At 52.8% G+C, this 15,931-nt stretch overlaps 1 protein-coding gene across 1 annotated transcript in view; it reads left to right on the top strand.

Annotated features, from left to right (window-relative positions):
- ANXA6 (annexin A6) overlaps positions 1–15,931 on the top strand; it is a 49,160-nt gene that overhangs the window by 9,269 nt on the left and 23,960 nt on the right. Inside the window, exons 2-11 of the mRNA XM_040498039.1 lie at positions 1,367–1,410; positions 6,528–6,618; positions 7,320–7,414; positions 7,962–8,075; positions 9,131–9,221; positions 10,159–10,238; positions 12,202–12,258; positions 12,946–13,039; positions 13,471–13,566; positions 14,980–15,038. Of these exons, the coding sequence (XP_040353973.1) occupies positions 1,393–1,410; positions 6,528–6,618; positions 7,320–7,414; positions 7,962–8,075; positions 9,131–9,221; positions 10,159–10,238; positions 12,202–12,258; positions 12,946–13,039; positions 13,471–13,566; positions 14,980–15,038 (795 nt within the window). The 5' untranslated portion in view covers positions 1,367–1,392. The remainder of the gene's footprint in view (positions 1–1,366; positions 1,411–6,527; positions 6,619–7,319; positions 7,415–7,961; positions 8,076–9,130; positions 9,222–10,158; positions 10,239–12,201; positions 12,259–12,945; positions 13,040–13,470; positions 13,567–14,979; positions 15,039–15,931) is intronic.

Here is a 15,931-nt window from a genome sequence, read left to right as displayed (position 1 = left end):
TGTCGGGCTCTGTGCTGACAGCTCAGAGCCTGGAGCCTGCTTCGGATTCTTTGACTCCCTCTCTCTCTCTCTCTGCCTCTCCCCTGCTCACCCTCTGTCTCTTTCTCAAAAATAAATAACTATAAAAAAAATCTTCAAAAGTAATACACAGACATGGTTTAAAAAGACCCAATCGTACGGTCCTGACTGAAACGGAACGGACCAGCCCTTCCTTCTCCTCTTGGCCCCGGAAAATTGCTTCACTTCCATCCCTGCCTTCCTGCTGAGAGTGCCCATTAGCCTGCCCCGCCCCTGTTCTTCCCATTTCCAAACCAGTTACAGCCCCTTTTTCGTTTCTTTTTTAGGTAAGACATTTTTGTTCCTTGTTTCTTCACTCTAGACGCTGTCTCCTACACCCCCTTTGATCAGATCATGTGTCCCATTTGTCCTATCAGCGAAAAGTCCTCAGTGCTGGTCCCCTGCCTCCACTCCCTGCTGCCACATTAGCCACAGTGGGTCCATTGACCACACTGCCCCCAGGGATCGTCATGGTTCTTGCGATCCTCTGATCACTCAGCCTAGGCTTGTACCCCGTGTCACTCTCTCCTGACCAAGTATTATCTTTTCTTCTTACTTTTTGCCATATGCATGTTATTCTTCCCCATTATGGAGTAAGCCACAGAAAAGCAGGGCTTTAAAAATCTTTTACGGATTGCTGTGTCATCAGTGCCTAGAGCAGTGCCTAATCAGAGTAGACGCTAAAGAAATGCTCACTGACTTCCACAGGAATGACAGCCCTTCAGATATTTGCAACAGGTGGCCCAGAGCCCTTTGAGCACTCTCATCTGTAGAACGTTAAGCCCTGGCCTCTGGAACCATTCTTGGTGACTTAGACATAGAACATGCGTGGTGCAGATAGCATAGACTCTGGAGTCTGGACTTTGTTGCATTCATCTTTAAGCTGTGTGACTTTGGGTAAATGGTGCAACCTCCCTGACTCCCCCCATCCTCCATTTCTTCCCCTGTGGAAAGGGAGAATCTGGTGCTGGGAAGTGATCGCTGTGAGGGTTAAGTGGGATACCTGGGCAAGTGCCCAGCACCACCTGGGGGAGTCGTGCGGGTCTGTGGTCGCTCCCTGTCTCCTTCTGGGTTCCAAGTCTCTTTCTCATCCAGGTGTGAGTATCTGGACACAGGCTAGTCTGTTCATTGTCTTCTGAAAAAGGCATCTGGCCCAGAAGCAGGTCAGGGGGTAATCTAACCAAAAGGGCTGGACGCAGCTGGAAAATAGTAGGGGGAGCCTGCCTTCCCTTGGGAGGAAAGATGGGTGAGGAAATTGGGGGAAAGAATGGAGGGGACCAGATCTCACGGGTCTCTTTCTTCTCCACAGTGTTATCTGCTGCAGAACCTGATACCATGGCCAAACCAGCACAGGTAAGGAGCCTTTCCCCTCCTGAAGCCTGTGCTCTGCCTTTCCTGGGCTTCTAGAGTCACGAGGCCCACTCTGCAGATCCCTGGTACCTTCATCCAGAAAGGAGCAGGGGAGGTTCTCAGGCTTTGCTTGCTCCTGTTACAAATCACATCCTTTTTCACTGCAAGTGACCAATGACAGCATATAACATCCTAATCAGATGTATATTGGCTTATATGACTGAAAAGCCCAGGGCTTCAGGTTGGGCTGGTTCCAGGGACCCAAATGATATTGTCAGGATTCTGCCTCTGTGAACTAGAGTTCCTCTGCATGGTGTCATTCTTGGGCGGCTCTTCCCTGATTTGGTGCTCTAGACACCAGCTGTCCTAGGCTTCCATTTTGCTTCCTGGGCAGCCTGGAGGAAACAGCCTAATTTATTCCCAGTAATTCCAGGAAAAGTCCTAGGTTTGGCTCTGGTTGGCTGGGCCAATGGTAACTTGGATTCAGATGGTAGAGTTGGTCCTACCTGAACTACACGGCTTAAGTGGTTCCCCAGGGAGATGGCTACCGGGTAGGCAAAAGCATTAGAGGGTTCTCTCTGCTCTGGAGATGGAAGTGTCCCTTGTCATGTGCACCTGGGATATCCTGGCTTGGGAGACCCCAATGTCTCATGCTGCATGACCACTTTGCTGGGCAGTAGAAGCTAAGGCGTGGTGGAGCTTTTACTCCTGGGCGTGGCCAGGATTGGGTTCCATCCTTGGGCAGAGCTACGTGTCATTCTGTGCCACGGTTCACCTGAGAGTGACCCTTGTTGGCTAGCCCTAGAGAAGGAGATAGGGCCACTGCAATGATGATGACCAGGAAGGGAGAATAAAACCAAGGGGGCACCTGGGGCACCTGGGTGGCTCAGCAGGTTAAGCATCTGACTCTTGATTTTGGCTCAGGTCATGATCTCACAGTTTGTGAGTTCGAGCCCTGTGTCCGGCTCTGCATTGACAGTGCGGAGCCTGCTTGGGATGCTCTCTCTCCCTCTCTCTCTGCCCCTGCCCCACTCAAACACACACGTGGGCGCTCTTTCTCAAAATAAATAAATGAAAACATTTAAAAAACACCCACAGGGGACACCTGACGTGGCCCCTTTTGCTCCTCACTTCAGTCACAGAGCTGCTGGCCATAGACCTAATACAGGAGCTGTGTGATCTTGGGGGAGTTCTGACTCTCTCTGGGCCTCCCAGCGAACAAGGGCCTTAAGGGTACCTACCTATTCTTAAGGATATCTTCACAATTTTTGAAGAGCACAGTGTATCATGTGATATAGGATCCATACTCAAAAAAGTCCTAGCTGTGACCTCCCTATCAGCCTCTGAGGAGTGCACTTACACAAGTGGTCTCTCTGACCAGGAAGAGAAAGTGTTAGTGGTTATGGGCAGAGGTCCAAGGCATAACTTGCTGTTCCCCATTTCCCATATGTAGTCATGCCACAGCTGTTTCTTGGGAGGCATTCAAACTGCAGGGTTCTGCATGACCCAAGTGGACTGCGCAGATCCTGGGAGGTCAGAGGGGCCAGGACCTAGGGCACGGAACTCTGGAATCCTGTTCCAGTGCTGCCAGGCCACGCTTCTGCCTGGCTGACCTGTGGTTTCTTGTTGCCATGGACCAGGGGGCAGTAGACAGTCTGCAAGCAAGAGTCAATGGGTGGCAGAGCCTTAGAGGTCCCCCGTCCCGTGAGATGAGCTGTTATCCCCCATTCATGGCACGCATGCTCTAGTGGAGGCATAAAGGAGCTCTGTGGGCACGCAGGTTGGGGAAACTGGGAAAGGTGCCTGGAGAGAGCTACTGGGTAGGAGCAAGGGGGCTGACGTGCTCCAGAGGGAGGGAACAGTGCAACAGAAGGCCAGAGAGAAGTTGATGTAGGGTGTGCAGAGCAGCAACAGTAATTTGGCACGCTTGGGGTGCAAGGGTTTGGGGAGGGAGAAAGTTGCCGAAGACAGTACCAGAAGGTCTGAGAAACCCTGCGCACACGTGCACAGAACCAGCCGCTCACTCTTTTGTCTGGTCCAGATCACCCCAGTGTTAATTGTGCTATTCTCCCAGTGTTTCCTTCGAGAAGTGGTGAACTTGAGGCCCAAAGATGTGAAGAAATAGCGTGGTGTCAGAAAGGGCCCAGATGCATGGCTCTGTGGCATCCATTTCACAGGGATGTTCTGGGTTTGAACTCGATGATGGGGGATGAGAACACTGAGGGCAGGGCAAAAGGGGCAGGTGCCGGTACCTGGAACTCTAGCAGCTGCAGAGATGAGGCCTGGGTCAGGTCTGGTCAAGGCTGCTCTGAGGTGGAGTCCTGGCCGGGCAGCCATCTCTCCGGGTGACATCAGCTCTGCTCCCGGGAGGCCTCAGGCTCCTACTCTAGCAGCAGTTGGGGTGGGTCCCGAGACCTCAGAGCCCCAGGGTCCAGGCTGCTCACCAGCTGGCATCAGGACCTGCTGAATATTTCAGGGTGGAAAATCCCTTCTCTGTTCTCCCTTCCCCTTGGCCATGGGTGCTGGAGGCCAGGAACCTGTCTGCACGAGGAGTGACAGGCCATCTGGGTGAGGTGAAGAAGAGGGGACAGGTACACAGATGGCACCTAGAGATGCAGAATTCTTCAGGTTGGCGTGAGGATGACCGATGGTGGGAAACCAGGCCTGGGGTGATTTGAAGGACTGTCTCCTGCTTCTAAATGTGACCAGTGCTAGGGCCCCCCATCATGTCCCCCTCTTCTAGTGGCTGTGATCCTGAGGGACCCTCCTGGGATAACTAAACTGGCCGCTGTCCCCTGGAAGAGTTTATCTCCTTGTGCAAAGACATACATGGGAAACTGGCCTTGCTCCTCACCAAGCCTGTCTTGAAGGGAACATTTTGATCAAGCTTCCTGTCCGTCATTAGATGTCCCTTCCCCCAAGACATCCCTTCCCCCATGATGGCAGTGCCTCATCTTTCGTTTGCAGCCCTGTCCTCAACACCGCACAGGGTAGAGGTGCAGGAACAGCAACAGGGGAGAGGGTCCTCGGCTTGCTGCCGCGACCCGTGCCCTCCCACCTTCTCCTCCTCTCCTTCTTTGGTCCCATGGTCTTGGCAACTTTGGGCGTCTGCACTGAGCGCTGAAGAACCTGGGCCGCCTCCCTGAATGTTCTTGCTTGCCCTTGTGCCTGGGACTTTTCCATGCTGTTTCCTGTGCCAAGCCTTCCCCCTCTGTGCTTTTCCCGTCCCCCGCCCCCAGTCCTTGGGGCCGCTCTGTCACTCCTCCTTTAGGGCTCATTTTAGAACTCACTCCAGGAAGTCTTCTTGGATTTGCTCAGAATATATTCACAGTCATTTATCCATCCTCATGCCTGTCCATCCAGGAAACAGATATTCAGTGAGTACTTAGTTGTGCCAGGCTCTGTGCTAGGTGCTGGGAATGCTCGGTGAGCAAAACACACACTGCTAGGGCTTTCTCAAGGGACTGTGTCTTTTCTGGTCCCAGGATTTGGCGTGTGTTACTAACTCTCCTTCTCTGCCCAGGGGTGTGATCAGGTTGCAGGGGATTCACGGGTGGCGGGAAGAAGGCCGTGTCCCTTTTCCGGTCACCGGCCCCGTCAGAACTTTAAATAGCAACCCTGCGCCCACGCATGCATACCTCAGAGGGGCAGCATCTGCAAACAAACCAAGGGGGCGTCCACACAGCTGGCCAGGTCCTTCAGGGTGGGCCCTGGGGGTGCAGGAGGCTGTCAGAGGCTCATTTTTGCCTTTGCTTCTTACTCCTTTTTCTTTTAATTAAAAGTTTTTTAACATTTATTTATTTTTGAGAGTGGGGATGGGGCAGAGAGAGGATGTGAAGCAGGCTCAGCGCTGTGATCGTGGAGCCCGAGGCAGGGCTCAAACCCATGAACCCTGAGATCATGACCTGAGCCAAAATTAAGTCAGTCTCTTCACCAGCTGAGCTACCCAGGCGCCCCTGCTTCTTATTCCATTAAGGCATGGTGTTTGTGCACCCTTAACCCTTGCACAAAGCCTTTCCTGGTTCCCTCCCTTAGCTGGAACCGGCCTCCACTGTCTTCCCAAATTACTGTGCCTCTGTCCTAGGGTATTTATTACGAGCTCTGTGCTGATTTGTGTGCATGTCTCTCTTCTGGGTCCAAAGCTCATGAAAGACAGGGTCAGGTGTTCTTTCTCCCCGAATCTTCAGCCCTTAACGTTGGCCCCGGCCCAGGCTTAAGTGCCCTGTCACCATGCCGTGTGCTCAGTGCCTTGGGCTGTGGCATCCCCAGCTCTCCCAGTTCTCGGCCACTCTCCTGGCCCCATACTTCTCTGGGGCCATCTAGCTGACCCACATCTGACTTCTCTGGGGCCATGTAGCTGACCCACATCTGACTTCTCTGTGAACCAGCCCATTGTGCACTCAAGTTCGATGTCTAAGATCCTCTGGCTCTGCCTCTCCTCCCTTTCACCCCAAGGACCCAGCCAGCTTGTCCTCAGATGCCAGTTGCCAGCTCAGCTTACTGGGCCCAGAAGGGCGGCACCTTGTCTTGGCATCGATTCTGAGGGTGGCTCTGGGCTTCCCTTGGGCCACGACCTCCCCCTCAGAAGCTGGCAGCTGCAAGGTTTCTAGAGCTGGAGAGCAGAGGGGAACAGACCAGAGATCTGGGGTCTGTGGGATCCCCGGCAAGAGGCTTTCCTTCTTTGGGCTTGGTTTGTTTTTGTGATAACAGATCATCTTAAGTGCTCCTACGAGTTGGAAACACATGAGTGGAGGCAAAAGGGCCTTATAAACTGTAAAGTGCTGTAAAAATAGGCAGAGCTCTCGTTACTCTTGTAGGGATCATCTCTACCCCTTGCAATCAGCCTGGCTTTTCTCCCTCCTGGGTTCTGTCGTGCAGTACTGTGGGCTCAATGGAGCCACCCTCCCATGGGGAAATGGCACTGTCCTTGGGGACAGGCTGTGGCAGGAGGTGTAGGGAGAGTCGTCCCTACCCTTGCCCAGGCTTTCTGTGGCCAGCGCTTAATTTCAGAGGAAGGGAACTCAGCCTAGACTCTGACTGTGCCCGGGCTTGAGAGTGTGACCTGGGGTTGGGGCTGGGAACTCAAGGTCAGCAGTTTACGTTCCTTTCTCTCTCCACAGGGCACCAAGTACCGGGGCTCCATTCATGACTTCCCAGACTTTGACCCCAGCCGGGACGCCGAGGCTCTGTACACGGCCATGAAGGGGTTTGGTGGGTGCTCAGCTACCAGCAGGGGAGCCCTAGGAAGGGGAGCTTGGGGACGTTCCCACATGTGGGCACAGCCCACGCCCCTGTTGGGGGCAAGGGGGCCAGTGAAATGTTGAGATGTGCTCACTGATTCTTTTGTCTCCTCTTTGTATTATTCTTCATAATTTTATAATGAACTATTCCAGACCAACCAAAAGGTCTAAATAATAGAAGCTTCACCCACCAGCCTGCCACCCACCTTGAGGAATTGCACTTGCTTCCTCGTAGAGTTGAAACCTCCTTGATAGGTCCGCTCCTGAAGCATCACTCCTGCCTTTCCTCTTGGGGGTAACCACTACCCTGAACTTGGTGCTGGTTATTCTCTTTTATTTTTCTCGTTGTTGAAGGAACCCTGTCTTGGGTGTTAGGACACCTGGGTTTTTCTAAGCCAGGTCTCACTGTAAAAGCTTGGATGAGACCTTGTTCCTCTCTGGACCTCAGTTTCATCATGGGTCTGATGAGGGGGCTGGATCACAGGTCCTCCGAGCTCAGAGACTGTGGGTGCTGTGATCCTTCTCAGTAGGGGCTTGACGGGTCCCCATAGATCCTCCCCCACCCATACCACTGCCTCATGAAGGCTGGTCCTGAAGACTGCAGGGAGTAGCCCTGGTGGGCTTCCTGGAGGCAGGTTGGGGTAGGGTAACAGGTGCCCTCCTGTCTTCCAGGCAGTGACAAGGAGGCCATATTGGAGCTAATCACTTCTCGGAGCAACAGGCAGAGGCAAGAGATCTGCCAGAGCTACAAGTCCCTCTATGGCAAGGTAACCACGGCAACTGGAGGGCAGGTGGGGTGGGGCTGGGGAGCTGACTTCATATGCCTGTGTGTTCATTCAGGGTCTTTCCTCTTTTATTCCAGCTCAGCCTCTGTGCTGACCATTCTGCCTTCCTTTCTTTTCAGCCACAGATACATCTCCAACACTTGCTACATGCTTGGGCACTGTGCTCGGTGTTAGGGCTACACAGGGGAAGGAGACCTGTGAGGTGTCAGCCCTGTGGACTCACAGATAGCGGGAGACACACCCAGTAAACAAGTAAACAGACAATGCTGGGGAAGAGACACGGTGCCATGGACTTGAATCCTGCACCGCCGTTTGCTAGCTGCGTGATTTGGGGCAAGTTACCCGACGTCTCTAAGCCCGTGTCTTAGGGTTGATGATAGCACACGCCTCCAAAAGTGACAATTCCATGTGCTTACGTAGCCTGGTGCCTTACAGAGTAGGTGCTCATTAAATGTGATTCTTATCATAAGTGCTCCTCCCCTTCCTCCTCTGTCTCGTCCTCCCTCCCTTCCCCTGACCCTCAACACAGGACCTCATTGCTGACTTGAAGTATGAGCTGACGGGGAAGTTTGAACGACTGATTGTGGGTCTCATGAGGCCACTTGCCTATTGCGATGCCAAAGAAATTAAAGATGCCATCTCGGTAAGAAGCGTGGGTCTGTGTATGTGTGTTGCAGGCGGGGGTGTGATTAGTGGGAGGATTCTGGTCCCTGCAGCACGTACTCCATGAGCCCTGTACCCGCCAGCAGGGTGCCCTGCTGCAGGAGACAGCTTGCTCAAACCCCACCCCAGAGGGGCGCCACAGTCTCCTCCAGATGGACAGAGTGGGACAGATGTCGGTGGGAGGCAGACCTCGTCAGGCGGGCCCTTGGCCCGGGCCCCAACCCAGCAGCTTACAGCCCCGAGGAAGCAGGATACAGGGACGTGAAGACAAATTACGCTCAATACCCAAAGGCCAGGAGAATACTAAAGGAGGTCAGGAGGGCAGGCCCAGGGTGACTTGAGGGGGCGTCACAGAAAATGAGAGATCAAGTTGTGCCCAGAAGCCTGGGGAGGATTTGGTTGATTGGAGTGAGAAGGTCCTTCCGGGCCGGGTAAGAAACGTCAGGAGCGGTGGCGGAGGTGTGTTCAGGATGGGAGGGGCAGCTCGGTGTGGTCGAAGGAGCGGGTAGCCCCCCAGCAAGCAGGGAAGGATCAAAGGTACACCCTTAAGTGCACCTGGCACTTTACAGTGTGTAAAGCGCTGTCATCTTTGCCTCGGATGAGCTATCCAGCATGAACGCACTTCATATGTTGGTAAGTTCAGCGATGTGAGAGATGGCCTTCAGTGTCCTGAGGAGTTTGGCAGAGCACCTGGCATCTTTTCCATTTTACAGATGGGAAAACCGAGGCCCAGAAAGACAGTTTCTAAATGAGAGGTCACAAAGCAAGCTGCTGGCAGAGGCAGGACTAGAATCTATGTCTTTTGATGCTCAGGGCAGCAAGTGGCTCCAGTCTGGTGACCAAGAGCTATGGTAGGACCACCCTGACATTCCCTGCTGGGAACGTCATAGCTCTGGCCACTCCAGGAACCCAGCCCATGGCTGGTGGTGGCCTCCCATCCCAGCCCTGGCGCCTGTGTCCCTTGTCTTCTCCCGGGGCATCGGCACTGACCAGAAGTGCCCAGCCCCGACGCCTGTGTCCCTTCTCTTCTCCCAGGGCATCGGCACTGACGAGAAGTGCCTCATTGAGATCTTGGCTTCTCGGACCAATGAGCAGATCCACCAGCTGGTGGCAGCATACAAAGATGGTGAGATGGGCCGAAGGGGCCGTTCAGCACTTTCAGATAGGCAGTGAGGGTAATTGCAAGGGTGGGGCCCTAAGACCCTCCATCCACCCGCTTTCCTCCTTCCCTCTGATGTGTCCATCATCTCACCCGCTCATAAATAGCTGCCCTGTGCAGCACTGCTCTAGGTTCTCAGGATATGGTGGGAGGGCAAAACCCATGTCATCCTTGCCCCCTAGAACTCGCAGACTAACAAGGTGACAAGGGATACAGACGAGACACAGGTAAACACGGTGATGATTAACATTGTGGTTAAGTGTTATGAAGGAAACAAACAAGGTAACAAGAATCAGACTTTAACTGGGGAGGACCTGCTCCAGACAAGTGGTCAGGGAAAGCGTGTCTTCGGAGGAAATGAGAAAGAAGGAACCTGTTGTGGAAGGAGTGGGGAGAAGATCCTGCAGGCAAAGGGAAAAGCAAGTCCAAAGGCCCTGGGGCAGAATTAATTCTGGTAGCCGGTGTGAGGCCAGAAGGGTCGAGAGCAGGACAGGGTCACATGGGGCCTTGCAGGCCAAGAGGAGGCAGTGTTTTATTCCAAGATTAGTGGGAAGCAGGGGAGCTCATGATCAGAGAGGGCTTCAAGAGTCACCTTTGTTGCTGTGGACTGGAGGGCGAGGGGAGCAGAAGCAGGAGGGAACAGTTAGAAGGCTGTAGCCACCGTCCAGGTGAGCAGCCATGGTACCCTGGGTAGATGGCACAGGTGGGGATAAGGGAAGTGGGCAGATTCCATCTCAGTGTGTCAGGGTCAGTACAAAGCACTGTGAAAGATACATCCTGGGTCTTTCCACGGCCATCATGGAGACTGGGTTTTGGGATTTGTAACAAATATCTGATCATCTTGGATAATGGATCCCTGAGGTCTCATGGGGATGGGACTAGAACTTGTGTTCCTTCCCTGCAGCCTACGAGCGAGACCTGGAGGCTGACATCATTGGCGACACCTCTGGCCACTTCCAGAAGATGCTCGTGGTCCTGCTCCAGGTTGGTCTACGTGGGGGCCCTCCCTGGAGCTCTCTACCAGAGTGCGGGCAGAGGGCTGTGGGCACCTTCGGCCTGTTGCCCCAGACAGGGTGGTCTGTGAGGGGCTCCTCGGTGGCTCCTCAGGTATAAAGTCCTCGTAAGCTGTGGCCGCTCCCTCCCCCCAGCTGCCCTTTTATCCTCGAATTTGAGATGGGTTCTCTCTGGCTCATGTGGGTATAGAATCTGAGCATCCAGGGAACTGCTCTGTTGTCCTCGGTTTGTAGACGCGAGTTGTAGACGCGTGTTTGACACGGCTGGCACGTCCCTGTGTCGCCAGCAGAGATGTGGCCTTTCTGGGGCTGCCTGCATTGCATCTCCCACAGCCAACCCCCGCCACCCCTGCCTCCCACCCACGAGTACTTAAAAAGGGACCATGAAGAGGCTGTAGACGGTGTCCACAGCCCACTTCAATCTGCCAAGTTTTTTTTTTTTTCTGTTGGTTTTCCCATACAATGTGTTTAAAAAATTTTTTTAAATGTTTATTCATTTTGAGAGAGGGAGAGAGAGTGGGAGGGGCAGAGAGAGAGGGAGACACAGAATCCGAAGCAGGTTGCAGGCTCTCAGCTGTCAGCACAGAGCCCGATGCGGGGCTCAAACTCACGGACTGTGAGATCATGACCTGAGCTGAAGTCGGACGCTCAACCGACTGGGCCACCCAGGCGCCCCCACAATGTGTTTTAAAAAAAAAAAAAATGCTTTGAGTTAGTTGCTAACATTTAAAAATAGGGAGCTTTTGCTCAAAAGCCAGATTTCTACATTCTTTTGAATAACTGAAAGTTCTGGCAACAGCCGGCTTGTGTTCTCTGTGACGGCAGGGGGCTAGAAAACATGTCCCGCTCCACTGCCCCACCTTCACCTGCCTGGCTGCCCGGAAGTCTCTGTGACCACAGGCTCTGTGGGGACAGGTATTGAGAAGTTTGAAGCCCAGCTCCAAGGACCAAACTTTTAGGAAGTTTTATATAGAAATTCAGCCACTTCTTTGTTTCTTTCACCTCGTCCCTTCCCGTAACACATTCTACCACGGCTGCCACCAGGCTTTTTCTCCGTTGCCATAGCAATCCGTATCCCATATGAAGCAGCTGGGGAACGGTCAGGGACATCAGGAGTAGGAAAGTGTGACCTTTGCCCCCATGTTCAAAGCCACTTGTTCTGGAGAGGAGAGCTCCAACTCCTCCCCAGCATCTAACAGCCGGTGGGCAGTGTCACGGCATGGATTGTAAATGTGGGTGCTCTGTCTTCTTAAGCTCAGTCCCCAAGAGAAGCAAGGGCTTTGGGATCCTGAGATGCACAATCCAGGGGGGAAGAGGAGTTAAGCAGTCGGTCTGACCTGTGCCCACGTAACTAAGATGTCCAGTAAGGCTGGGCCCTGTCCCCTGGGAGTATTGTCCTTTTTCGGATGGGACACAGAGCATGGGCAGAGCAGCAGAAGCACCAGTAGGATTTGGTGCCTTCACTGCTTGTGAGCTCGGATCTCAGGGTCCAAGTCTCAGATCCTCACTGGTGAGTTCTTTGGGTTAAGTTATGGGAGCCCTCAGTAGAACACAGACGTGCAGACTCTTTACCCCTGCAGTATCATTGTTGGAGGGCATCGTGAACCATACCGGGACTTGTGTAGGGTCCTGTTCTCAGTACAGGCCCTTGCTTGCTCTGGGATGGGACACCTGGAGGGACCTTGGTCATTGCCCAGACTCTCCTCTTCCATCCCAGCTCTGAGGATAAAGGGAAAAGCCAGTGGGCAGGACCCTATGATTCCCTTTCACCGAGTAGGTGCTTTGGCTTTGGTGAAGTGGCAGCCGTAAGTTACTGCTCCAGGACACTTCTGGGCCACCACCCTCCCTGTTTCCACCCCTGGCATCCAGGCCTTCCCCTCCCCACCGTCCCTGGCTCTGGTATTTGAACCTCATGTACCCATGTCTCTGCCCAGGGAACCAGGGAGGCGGACGATGTGGTGAGCGAGGATTTGGTGCAGCAGGATGTCCAGGTAAACCAGCACCAAGGGAGGCACAGCAAGGGAGCCCCAAGAGAGGGGAGGTTGGGGATCTGGGGAAGGGTCCCAGGTGAAGCAATGTGCATGAAACACCAGAAATAACCAGTTCACGGCCAGCATTTTTATAGCACGTTGTTGAAGAAAGGATTTATTATCTTTCAAAGGCACACAATATATACAAAGTTGGTGAGATATATTTTGGAGCTTTTGTCATTCATTCATTTGTTCAGTTAATTAATATTTATTGAACACCTACTATGTGTCAGACACTCGGCCAAGCACTGGGGAATCACTAGTGAACAAAATCAGACAGTGTTGGGAGAGACAGGCATACAAACACCTTCTCTATGGATATATCATTACATATATATCATTATAATACACAGTGGAGCAAAGCTATAGAGAAGCAGAAAACTGTAGGACCCTAGAAGTGGGAAGGAGGGGAGGAAAGAGAACTCTACTTTGGGGACATCAGGAAGTACTTTGAGAACAAATGGGACATTTACTCTGGGCCTTGAAGGTTGAGTAGGAGTTTCCCCAGAAAGAGAAGAAGGTATACAGGTGTATGCAAAGGTCCTGAGGCTACCAATTACTGGTATGATCAGGGATCCAGCAGCAGTTGATTGGCTTGGCCAGGGAGTTCTCTCCTCTTTCAATGAAGCCCTTCCTCTTTCCTTTCAGGACCTGTATGAGGCAGGGGAACTGAAATGGGGAACAGATGAAGCCCAGTTCATTTACATTTTGGGAAATCGCAGCAAGCAGCATCTTCGTTTGGGTAAGTTCCAGAGAAGAAAGACCTACAGCTGGTCCCTTAGGGTTGTGCCTGGAATTCCATTCTTTTTTTCTTTTCTCCTAATAGAGCACGATAGCTACTTCATCTACAACTCAAGTACTAGTCCCAGTTTTATTAAGATGGTGGTCTGTATAGTCCCTCAGCAAAGTCCTTAACAGGACACTCAACCTTTCCTTCTGAGTACCAATCCTGTCCTCATGCTGGAGTGAAGTATATGTAGTATCACCTCATACACGGCATGAGTGCACAGTGGCTGGTGGTGTGCCAGGCCTCCTGCCAGCTAGCTCCTCAGATACCAGCCCTACCTTCATGTTGGGCACTCTAGTCCTGGCCACAGCGCCCTCCCTTCCTGAGGTCTTGGGTTCTTCTCAGTGTTATGGGACACTCTCAACATCCTTGTCTCTCTGACTCAGTGTTTGATGAGTATCTAAAGACCACGGGGAAGCCGATTGAAGCCAGCATCCGAGGGGAGCTGTCCGGGGACTTTGAGAAGCTGATGCTGGCTGTGGGTACGTCCTGACCTTGCATTCCTAGGGGCTTTGCTGGATTCTGGGATTCTGGCCCAGGAACAGGGGGCCAAGAATGAAAAAGGGGGGTTATGTGGTATGGAGGCAGGAAGGAGAAAGTCGGATGGGCGATGGATTCTGAAGGCTGGCCAGAGCACATGGAGGCAGGGAGGGGAGCCTCAGGCCCGGACTTCCTGCCACTCCGTCCCCCGGTGTGTGTGGGAGGGTGAGAGAGAGCGCTGAGCCTGGGGAAATAACCAGCGGGAGAGCAGACTTGGCATAGAGCATATATGGTGTGCTGGGCGCTGCACTGAGTGTTTAATCTTGAAGAAAGACCCAGGAGTGGGCATTATCTCCATTTCACAAATGAGGAAACCACATCTCACGGAGGCCGTGTCACTTGCCAGAGAGTGGTTTTGTAATGACTTGGGGGGGTACTCTGAGCATGGGGCGTGCCAGGAGCTGGCTAGTTGGTGGTGGAGTCAGGGTTCAAACCCAGGGGCTTCTCCCAGATCTGCCGTTGACTTGGAGCAAGTCACTGTCCTCTCTGGGTGTCAGTGTCCTCATCTGATAAATGGGGGCAGGGAGGATGGACTGCCTGACCCAGAGGCCCTTAGAAGCTGGACATTGCAGGAGTCGCTATGTCTGCACCTAGGGTAGGTAGTATGTGCGTTTTGGCGGGGGGGAGCTCTATCCCCAGGCTATCCTCTTTCACAGAGCTGCCCCTACCAAGTCTGTTTCAGGCAGTCAGCCTCTAGCCTGCCCTGTCAGCAAGATCCAAAGTGATGTAGCTGCCAGTACCTCTCTGCAGCGGAGGCTAAAGAAACATCTTTCCCAGTTCCGCCCCAGATGCTACCCCCCCCCCCCACCCACCTGGCTCAGTTTGCCTGCAAAACCCCAGAGGACTAGAAAGATGAAGTGGGTTTTTTTTGGGGCGCCTGGGTGGCGCAGTCGGTTGGGCATCCGACTTCAGCCAGGTCACGATCTCGCGGTCCAGGAGTTCGAGCCCCGCGTCGGGCTCTGGGCTGATGGCTCAGAGCCTGGAGCCTGTTTCCGATTCTGTGTCTCCCTCTCTCTCTGCCCCTCCCCCGTTCATGCTCTGTCTCTCTCTGTCCCAAAAATAAATAAACGTTGAAAAAAATAAATAAATAAAAATAAAAAATAAAAAAAAAAAAAAAAAAAGAAAGATGAAGTGGGTTTTTGAGATGCACATTCCACGTTTCAACAGCCCCTATTTCCTGATTTCGTTATGCTCTGGGTTTGCGTTAAAAGTGGGTGGGGCCTCAGGTTATCAGGAGCCTGGTTCTTCCTGGATTTGCACTTGGGAGTCCCCAGGCAGTAAAAACAAAGAGGGGGTCAGGCCACCCTGACCCGGAGACCGCCAGAATAACTCTGCCTCTTCCTCCCTCTTCTCAGTGAAGTGTATCCGGAGCACCCCAGAGTATTTTGCTGAAAGGCTATTCAAGGCCATGAAGGTGTGTGGTGGGGTTGGTGGGAACCAGCTGGGGTGGGGCTGGGGGGGGTCTATACCCATCCCCATGGGACTGTAGAGATTCTTTGACAAGTCTTTGGGGCCCACTGGCCAAGGAGCCCTCAGGGGATTGGCCACAGGAGAGAGTGATGGGCACTCTTCCCAGGTGAGCTCCCGAACCTCGGATGCTGTCCGGTCATACACCTTCCCACCCAAATACCTACTCTAACTTCCTGATTGACCACAGGGTGTCATGACAGCTTGCACATGATCCGTCAGCCAGATGGGCTGGAAACCCACACTCTGAAAAAAATCTTAATTAACCAGAATGACTAATTAACCAGTGTACATAGGCTAGACCACTCTGGAAGATACTTGTTCTTATCTGCTAAGGCTCGTGATGTTTATCCCAGTGACCCAGCAATTCTACTCTGGATGTGTACCTGAGAACAGTGATTCCCACGAGTTTGTGCAGAGGACACACAGCAACTGATGACAATTCCATAGCACAACAGGGTACATGAATGTAGTCATTTGTGGCCAGATGCCACAGACCCAAGGCCCCAGGAACTCAGGCCTTCCCGGCCTTGTGTGTCCAGCCCACAAGGGCAAGTGAACTGTAGCCCGTTCACTGTCTTTCATTGTGCCAGAGTAAAGCCTGGCAGCTCAGCCGGGGAGAGATGGCTCCTGTGTGCATGCATTCATGAGACTGTTCGTGGCAGTACTGGCCATATTAGGAAAGAATGAGAAACAACCCAGTGTCCGTCAGGAGTACCAGGAGAAATGAATGGACAGTGGTGTATTTACATAGTTCCGAGATGTACAGACCTAAACAGTATATGCTTAGAGTTGCAAAATTATGGTAAAATGATAAGGAAAACCAAGAATGGGGCTGAT

Source organism: Herpailurus yagouaroundi, unplaced genomic scaffold (assembly GCF_014898765.1).
Source record: "Herpailurus yagouaroundi ecotype Mexico unplaced genomic scaffold, PumYag 29, whole genome shotgun sequence".
NCBI lineage: Eukaryota > Metazoa > Chordata > Mammalia > Carnivora > Felidae > Herpailurus > Herpailurus yagouaroundi.
The sequence above is the reverse complement of the archived record's forward strand: the minus strand, read 5'-3'. Positions and strand labels throughout refer to the sequence as shown.